This window comes from Cupressus sempervirens, chromosome 2 (assembly GCF_028749045.1).
Source record: "Cupressus sempervirens isolate cs-2001-9-10 chromosome 2, ASM2874904v1, whole genome shotgun sequence".
Taxonomy (NCBI): Eukaryota; Viridiplantae; Streptophyta; class Pinopsida; order Cupressales; family Cupressaceae; genus Cupressus; species Cupressus sempervirens.
Window position 1 is genome coordinate 727,630,741 of NC_143119.1, and position 9,943 is coordinate 727,640,683.

At 36.9% G+C, this 9,943-nt stretch overlaps 1 protein-coding gene across 4 annotated transcripts; it reads right to left on the reverse strand.

Annotated features, from left to right (window-relative positions):
- Positions 1-2,315: 2,315 nt before the first annotated feature.
- On the reverse strand, positions 2,316-5,147 carry LOC149575442 (uncharacterized). 4 transcript variants are annotated; one of them, XM_089815193.1, is made up of 3 exons: positions 4,940-5,147; positions 3,058-4,776; positions 2,316-2,785 (listed from the first exon to the last, which is right to left on the reverse strand). In XM_089815193.1, exons 2-3 carry the CDS (start codon positions 4,737-4,739, stop codon positions 2,779-2,781), a joined length of 1,689 nt encoding a protein of 562 aa, XP_089671319.1. In that variant the 5' UTR covers positions 4,740-4,776; positions 4,940-5,147; the 3' UTR covers positions 2,316-2,778. The 4 variants fall into 4 exon arrangements, with proteins under 4 accessions (XP_089671319.1, XP_089671320.1, XP_089671317.1 ...); XM_089815194.1 differs by having other exon boundaries at positions 3,058-4,785; XM_089815191.1 differs by lacking the exon at positions 2,316-2,785 and having other exon boundaries at positions 2,926-4,776.
- Between the last annotated feature and the right edge of the window lie 4,796 nt (positions 5,148-9,943).

Genomic DNA, 9,943 nt, shown 5'->3' on the forward strand with positions numbered 1-9,943 from the left:
CAATACTATAATTTAACCAACAAATTATGTCAAAACTAAACATTTATTTTTTACCTCATTGTTACAATAATTTAACTATTAAAATAATTATTACAATAATTTAACTATCAATTTCAAGTCTCAAATTTCTAATAAGAAATTGTAATAGCAACTTTCATTTTCAAACAAAGCCCTAGTCAAAGCTATGAAAAACTAGGGTAAACAAATTCTCATCTCACAAGTGAGTATAAATCAAGACCCTTGTTTAGAGGATTCAAGGGTTCGAACTCCATTTTAAAAATAACAATTTCAAACTTCTATTATAATATTAATATTTTCCATTAAGAAATTGTAATGACAGCTTCCTTTTTCGAACAGAACCCTAGTCAAAAAGACTTGTGCAAATCAAATTTCCAACCGCACTAGTGTTATGTACAAATCAAGACCTTGTTCCGAGGGATAGAGGTTCCAACTCCATTTTAAAAATAATAAAATAAACCGCCTAAATAAATAAATAAAACCCTTTTCCATATTATTATATCATTAAACCAGAAGTTCCATGTGATGATGTGACATATAATTCTTCTTTAAAGCAAAGCATAAAGTTGCATTCAAAAGCAAGAACTTCTAGACTTGTGGTGTCAGCAAAAACTTTACAAAGTCTTCAGCTGAGAAAACTTTCTCAGCTATCTAATTTTAGCAAAACAGAATAATTCCCTGCTGTAAGATACATTACTCTCCACAGAAACTCTCTAGAAAGAGAGAAAATCTTCAAACAAACAAAGGAAGGGAATCAACGAAACATATAGGCTAGCAAGGCCCACGTATGGGAGACATGCTGTAAACTTTATGGGCATCTTGCAGCTTGTTTCAAAATCTGTGTCCGCCATATTTCCTGTCCGTCTCAAGACAAAATCCAGTCTGGGAAAATTACATAGGGCCCGGCCATTATATATCCAAATTACCTACTCCAATATAGCCTTGGCAGTACGCCAACATGACAATGAAATCAACTGGTCCTACAAACACCTCACCCTGAAATGAAATGGTCTACAGCACAATCTTGTGATTCTCATCCACGCTTTTGACCGATCATCAAAATGTCATTGTATCCCGAATAACAAGGAAGAAAGGGCTTTCACAGCTTTTATATGTTACATATGGATGGATTTCTAAGTATGATCTAATTATCAATTACAATTACACGGTTTACATTTAACTTATTAAAAAGATTACTGAGAACAAACAAAGGATTATTGAGAACAAAGTAAGTAGGATATATCTTCTACAGCAACTCGTATGATTTTAGGGTTACAGTATTGGACAGGATGTTCTAATGCTGCACTATTAACATTCGAAATGGAGTATAACAAGTTAGTGGATTAGGACATTTGAGTTGTAGCAATACTAGACAGAAAGACTAATGCTTCATTTCAACAAATCAAATAGGATAGCAAGGAAAGTAGAACAAATCAAATAGGATTGCAAGCAAACAAGAGTGGATATAGACTGTGAAGTAGACTAGATCAAATAGGATAGCAAGCAAATAAGAAGATTGCAAGTGAATTGCAGTGGATTGCGATACTTGAGTTGATAGCAAGCTAAGTAGAACAAATCAAATAGTATAGCAAAGGATGTAGAGTGGATTGGGGCAGTTGAGTTAATAGCAAGCGAAGTAGAACAAATCCAATAGGATGGCAAGACGAGTAGAACAAATCAAATAGGATAGCAAGAGAAGTAGACTGGATTTGGACACTTGAGTTGAAGTATTAGACAGTAAAGAGAGATGATTTACCTCGACGAATCAAATAGAATAGAAAATATGATAACAAGCTAAATAGAACATAGCCAGCTAAATAATTTCAAACCAAATTGGCTAATACTTTATACCTTGTAAGCATCACCTAATATCTCAAGAGACTGATTCCCTGAAAATCACTATTCATGGCACTGGCTCAATAAATCTAAAGAATCTTTAAAATGTATATATATAAATCCGAAATAATCATTAAATTCTTCGTGATTAGAAGACAACACATCACTTACAGATTATGTTGGTAAAAAAAATTCTTCTGCTTTTAAGCATCTAAAATTTGCTTCATTACTTTATATTGTGAAAATAGTGTTGCAGATGTGAACACTCACACATAATTACATCAATAGGTCATTATTCCCAGATAAATATTTCATATTGTTATCTGGGACCTATTACAAACTCTGAACATGGATTACCATAGTTATCTTAGAAATATTCAAGTAAAATCATTATCTAAAATATATTATGTCATCTGAACTATTCAACACCTCAGTCATGGAGACTGGTTAAACAGAAATACTGAAAGAAATTTGGCTTAAATATCTCATATATAATATGGGCTTTACAATTATGACTCGCCTATATTATAAATAGAGAAACGTAGATATATTCACATAAGTGACGACTAGACTGGTATTGCTGTACATTCTCTGCTAGTTACAGGAGAAAAGAAAGAAATGGATCTATACAAAACTATAAATAGTAAAATGCTTGTGAAGACTGTCTGCCGGCAGTCAAATAGCATTGCCCTTACATAGTTGCACTTAAGTACCTGCTTGCAAAATGAATTCCACTGCCATTCTGTAAAGAGGTTTTTCAGAGGCCATGCAAGACCACATTAAATTCCAAACAGAGTTGCAACCTGACTACAAAATTATGCTGAATTTGCAGCAATCCTCCAATCAAACAATCGGTCTACTCATTGCAGAGTGAATCACGATCCAACAAAATCATCATCATCATCAAAAGAAGAGAAGAACCTGTTAACTCCTGTATAAAAATCGGAATATGAGAAGGAAATAAAATCCCCAAATAAGCTACCCCTTCAATAAACCCAACCCGAAACCAGATTTCTTACAGCATATAGCACAAGAAATGGAAAAGATATGAACAAAAAATCAAAGGGTTAACGTTTTAAACCCCATGCCTCCCTCCCAGAGCCCCCCAACCCTAACTGTACACAAACTATTTATCGAACTCTACACAGCTCAAAGCAATCCTAATGCACACTAGTTTGCTATTTGACAAGCTCATTAACCCACCCCAGATCAGGAGAAGGCTCGGAATTGTTAGCGTTAGCAAGGTTAGTACTGTTCTCCCTGTTCAGCCTGCCGTAGATCTTTGCGCGTAGATCACGCCCTGACTCCACCCTTTGCACTGGTTCCGCGGCCCATTCTGGGCAATCCGCTTGCCAGAGGTCCGCCTTGTTATCCATTCTGGAATTGGTAGGAGTTGAGGGAAGACTGTAAGAGTAGCAATGTCGCAGATTCGAAGGCCTAGGAGAAGAGCCGCTCTGAATACAAGCCATTTGAGGTTGCACCCACAAAGAAGGCGCCCCTCCTCCTCCTCCTCCTCCTCCTCCATTGTTAAGCTCCAAGCACTGGAGGGAGCTTACGAGATCCGCCATTGCCTTGGGAGAGTGCTGAGACAGGGGTGTATACGAGACATCGCCGCTAGAGAGAGCCTTTGGGCTTGAAAGCCCATCAAGTGATGAGGGTATTGTTATGGTGGGGTAGCGCAAGCCAAATGGAGCGGCAGAGGCAGAAGCAGAAGCAGAAGCGGAGACTTCAGAGAAATTCAAAGGATTATTAGTGAATCCAGCGCTGGTGTTGTCGATGTTGTTGCACGATGACGTATTCCAAACCCCGCAAGCAAGCGGCCAACTGGAAGGCGAGTGCGGAGGCGAGGCGGCAGGTGAAAGCGGTGGCGACAAGGATGGAGGCGATTGTGAATGGGAATACCCCACCAGCGTTGAGGTGGGCGAGTTGGACGACATTGGGTAAAGACTGGGCTTGGAGAAGTACCCTCGCGGAGAGGTCAAGCATCCACCGTGATTCGAACTCGTGCCCTCTAAACCAAGAGCCAGGGCCCCTCCTGCTCCCGCTCCATCAAAGGAAGAGGAGGAGCCAGAACCAGCCGCGGCCGCCGCGGAAACAGCATGACGCAGCGGAGAGCCATCGTATCCGTGATGATTCTTTGAAGCCCTGGGAGAGGAGTTGGCAGAGGGGGGCAGGAGACGGAGCTGCTGCGGCGTATGTGCGAAAAAACAGACCCTGCGACGGCAATTGCGGCCGTCTTTGCAAGGCTGTGTTCTGTAGCGGCCAGGGTGAAGCCAACATTCAAAGACGCCATGCGCGAATTCGCATGCATCGCCTCTCCTGCAGCTTCCCTTTCTGAAGTCCGGACAGGCGGTTCCACAGTAAAGGAAACGGCGAGGGTCTCGGCGCCTCGCCTTCTCTCCCGGATGCGCGAAAGGGCACTCGGTCCAGTCATGGCTTCTCCCCCTCATACATCTCCGGACTTTGAACTCGTACATTCTGAATTCGTCGCAAGAATAAGCCTCCACTCCAAGCGCGGCCAGCGACACTTCCTCTTCATTATTTGACGGCAAATACTTGTGCAAAGCACATACCTCGTCGCTCGATGATCTGAAACTTGCAGGAGACAAGGACGCAAGTCCAACAGCAGAAGCCGCGTCAAAGCCCTCCTCTTTTCCACCATTTTCATACAAATCATCGCCATTAGACAAAGGATCACAGCCAAAAGACAGGCTCTTCGCCAAGAATCGGCGCTCGTTGATGAAATTCACTTCTTCCCTCGACAGGAACTTCGCACCAGATGCTTCGAACCCCGGCGAGTGTTCGAACACAGGGAAAAGATCACCATTGACACCACCATTGAAGAAAGACCCAGGCACATACGACTCCGAAGAAACCCCCGGCATCTTCAGGCTCCAAGCTGATCAACACTACCTCAACCCCCTAAGAATCCTCACCAAAACAAACACGAACACAGTTAACAGCGTTACTCCAATTGCTCAAAACCGCAACAAACAATTGATCAAAACCGAAACAACAAACAATTGATCAAGATCAGCCTTTCAGACCCCCAAAACAAAAGGCCCCAATTGGGAGAAATCTTTACCTCCTTTCTCACTTCTCCGACAAATCAAATCCAATCCCACAGACCTTCTATCTATCCACCAACCAATTCCAGTAGCGATGCAACATCTCTCTCGACGAAAAAACACTCAAACCACTACCAAAACCCATTGCAAGCAGCAGGTCACAGGTTCGAAACCCTTCACCACCATCTATTACCAGAACTCCCACCAGAGACTTCAGAAAGCTACAGGAAAATCGAGAAGGGAAGGGAAAGAATATAAAGCTGTGAAGTGGGGTTAATTAACGCTAATACCGGAATTTAACTTTCAACTGACTTGTTTTCACTCCCCTTTCTTTATCCAATTTTATAATGTTTTAATGACTTGAGTCGGTGAACAATGGGCCGTAAAACCACGCGAAAATACAGTGATGATTTGGTCGAATCGGGGACACGTCAGCAGGTGTAGTAACTTAATATTACTGCTGCAACTTGCATACGGCCTGACAGGGGCACCAACATCAACGACCCCGCCAAGTCAGACGTCCCGTTCCGACATTTAATTTCCCCGTAAACTCTTGACACCCCGTTCCGTTTTGGAAACTCCATCCCTGCCTTTACGTCTACTGTGTCCTACGTCAACAAAGCACAAGGAAGTTATTGGGGGCCGAATGACTCGCTCTAAAACCTTGGGAAGCATAGGTATTGCTACTAGGAGGTGGAATTTGACGCCCGTTCTTCCCTCTCATATGGAAGTTATACTAGCACTTGTACTCGAATAGTCTAAGAGTTGTTGCGCCGATTTCTAATGCCACAATCTTCATTTCGATTATTAGTTTTAATTGACTTTTAATCTATAACTTCTTGGAACTCAATAATACTTTTCATCATCAGGTGTGTCCTTCAACAAAGCTCTATCATCCAAGGAGTCTAGACTTTGTCAAGAGAACAGAGTGAAGGTTTGAATTTTCCCTATCTAAATGTCGTTGGAAGTCCCGAGTGTTGTGAGTGCCCAGAGGAGGGATCAACCAAGAGACCTTTGTCCAATAAATAAAAACAGATTCCTTGAAAATTATTTTTTTGTCGCAAGTTGCAAAGTTTGATGTAGGATTTTGTGACTCGGATGAATGAGCCTCTATCTTCACTTAGAATATGTTCAACATAAACATCTATTTTAGTACAATCTGGTCATTTTATATCAAAATATTTCTTGTAATCAACCATTTTGTCTCATCCCATACAATAAGCATGCATTAACCAATCTAATATAAAACCGTTTTAGTGTCTTTCAATTACTTTTTCAACCACCTCATGAAGGATTGTTAAATCTCAAAGTGGTTCGAAAAGCAATTTTTGAATTAATTTCAAGATGACACCCTTTAAACTCAGTGGCTCTTTCGTGTTTTCCTATAAAGAAGAATTTGAATGGTAAAGATTTAATATGGCACCTTGACAAAGACAAAAACCATAATCAAGGGTATATCCTTTTATTATTATTTTAAGATCAAGCTAATCACAATAATGATGATGATGGTAGTTCTTTTAAGCTTAAATACACCACTACACTTGTAACTAACAACAAAAGAAAAACATAAAATAGTCATGAGGTTGAAAGCATATCCTATATTAACAAAGTAAAATATCATAATCAAGGGTAAGTGGAAAACATGAGTCATTTACATCAAATGATTTTCTTAACCAAATTAATCAAAATAATGATAGAAGTTTATTTGAAACTCAAATAAATGACTATACTTAGAGAAACAATTAAAGAAAAATACAAAGAAAATGAAAAGGAATATGATGTTTGGAACTTTTTTTATAATATTGTGGATTTTATACTGAGTGGAATGTGTGCATTCATATCAATAACATGGACTTATAAATTATTATTCAAGAATATGAGAATGAAGGAAGGAGTTGATTTCTAGAGATACAAAGATGAATGCAAGTTGTGGAGATTCACTCTCAAGGCAAGGTTGGTGTCAAAAAGAACAAAGGTAAAATAAGATATATCTTAGAAAACCAAACAACCCAACACTACTCAAATTATTAACAAATAATAGTCATAATATAAAACATTTTTATTTTGTTTTCTTTTATTCTTCATTCAATTGCTCCTTGACTCATTTGTTATATGTTTGAATATTTCATTCACAACATGAAAAACATATAGGAAACTACCATGAATTTCTACAAAATAATGAACCCAATATTATGGACTAAAATGAGTACATAAGATCAATTATATCATTTCAATTGAGAATAGTATCAAGAAGTTTCAACTTTCATGTTAAAATACAAAGAAGATTGTACTCCTCTTGAATAAAGAGACAAAGAGTTTACAACTTAAGTGAAGGAAAAATCAACCCTCACAATTAAAGGGTCATGAAGAATCATCCTCCAACACTTCTACTTACAAGTTGTTTAACCCAATCAAATGGAGATGAGATAAAGTGGTTTTAATTTCTTATTAGGAATGACATCTAAAACACATTGTGTGTACATTCTTACCATTGTTAAAACTCCTAAGAAAATAATTTTGTTAAGGTATAGTTGAGAAACATTTCTATCGAACAATAAGTTGGATGGGATACCAAGGTATGTGAAGAAACTTATCATTGAAGAAAATATAGAATTGTAGGCGAGTATTTAAGGATGATTCAAATATGATAGAGGATATCTTTCATTAGTTAATTAATTAAAATCTTCTCTAGGTATGATTAATTACATGTTTATATTTAGGAAATTCAATTTAGCATTTTAAATTTCCTCTTCTTTCCACATATCTATCAACAACTTCACCAGAAACCTACTCAAAACAAATTCATTTTATTGTAATTTAATATCCTGTGAATATTCAAAAAACACATTACTGACACACTACACAAGTCAAGTAGGAACAACTTGTTGACAATATGGTCAGTTAGATGTATTGATGGTTATCATTTTATGGCAACACATACTCAACATTTCATTTATGCATTTAGAGACAGAAAATTGTCTAAGTATTAGATAGTTTGCAAGAGTACAGTGTACAGATCTTAATAGTACGGTCGATGCACGAACAATTAGCTTAATGCGCAGTTGAGGAAAGGTTGTAATATTGTATTATGATGTGTACTAGTGTGCATGTGTGTAAGGTCAGTATGACACAAGTTACAATAAGTTTAACTATGTTGGTATTTCACAGTGCAGAACAAAGCATAGCAGAAAACAAAGTTGTACGAGTTTAGGAATTATTTTGATTTCAAAATATTACTAAGTGATGTTAAGCCGACTATGTGGATATTATTTTATATTATGTCAAGCATGTGAAGACATGGAAGCCAACTTAGCAACAATTTGTGAATGCGCAAGGTATACGTAAAGATCTTATGTTGCACAAAATAGTTTGTAAGTGTGTTGCACAACGAATAGATGTGATGTGCAGATATTGTGGAAGTTGCATGATTAGATGTGACATGTGAACTATTGTGAGAACCATTTACAAGGCTTATGTGATGTGAAATCTGATGTAAAGATTGGTGCAAGTGCAAGTTACAATAGCAAGCAAGTATTGTATGTATATATATAACTCATATACAAATACACTCCCTATGTCTCCCTCTCTTTGTAGCTAACTATATGTCTCCCACATCTTATCTCTCTTCCTTTCCCCCTCTTTCCCCATCACTTGCTCTTTTTATATCACTCTAACTCATATACAGATAGACTCCTTGTTCTCCCCTCATCTCTATCGCTACCACTCTAACTTCTCCTTGTCATCTCTCTTCATTTCCCTCTATTTCCTCATAACCCCCCCAACACCCCACCCCCTCTCTCTCTCTCCCTCTCCCTCTCCCCATGTGAGAAAACATGAGCTTATTGCTAATATAAATATATATAAGTTGATTTGTATTTCATTTGAAGCTATGGCTTCTCCATCTTGAGACCTTTGTTAAATAAAAAAAACATCATATATTATGAATAGCCTACCAATAAACATTGGATACCTCTTTGGCATATCAAGGTGTAGTTGTTAGTAATATCTTCATTCATTTCAAATAACGTTTTGAACAATCCCAACTCAATTATCTCAATTAAGTTGTACTTAATATTACTAAACTATATAAATTGTAACTATTTCTTTACAGCAGGCATTACTTACAAAAAAAAACAAAAAGTCAAGCTTATTTTTTCCCAAATTCAAGAAACTTAGTGATTTTTTCCAATTTTTTTGTTATTTTTTACCACAAAATTTGTAGCTCATAAAGAACAAATGTCGAAAATGACGAAGATTTTAGGAAACCTATTGTATTTTCTATTTATAAAATTTGATCAAGGGGATGGTAGCATCCTTAAAAAATTAAATAAATTATATAGAGACCCTCATTTAATTGTATACATAAAGTCCAACCACTACAACATATTTACACTTACATATTCAAATAATTGAATTCATTACTAAGCTCTATTATTGAAGATGGAGAATCCTTTTAAATTTGGTTCCTTCACTATTAGAAATTAAGAAACAAAATCAATCACACTTTTGAATTTTATTATCTTATTACAAAATATAATTTCCTCCATTATTAGATAGGTTCCTTCATTTTTAGAAATTAAAGAAACTAAATCGCTTCCTATTACAAATGTGAGAAATAAAAGTTTAAAACAAACATCATTATATTAGAATTATCCATAAATTATATACACAATGAAAGACTCATCTAATTTTTTTTTATTCAAATGTAGTGTAGCTTAAAAAATTTCCATTTATGAATGATATAGTCTATAAACAATTCTATGTAAAATCTGCATAGTTTTCCACTCTTCATCTATTCTCACCCCTATCTGAAACCCCCCTTCTTCATTATCGATGACTCTTTAATGTCCATGAAACTACCACCATATTATGAAGTCTTATCATTGTAATTATCCATTCTCCTTCATGCAAAACAATTGCTATGGTAAAACAATCCTTAATTTGGATCCTAGACCTATCAACTACAACTACACAACATAAAATAGAAACCAATCCTTTCCATTTTTCATAAGTGTTCCAAA

What these genes read in the sequence shown, in the direction of transcription:
- LOC149575442 (XM_089815191.1), bottom strand. Translation starts at nt 4,739, where the DNA reads ATGCCGGGGGTTTCTTCGGAGTCGTATGTGCCTGGGTCTTTCTTCAAT.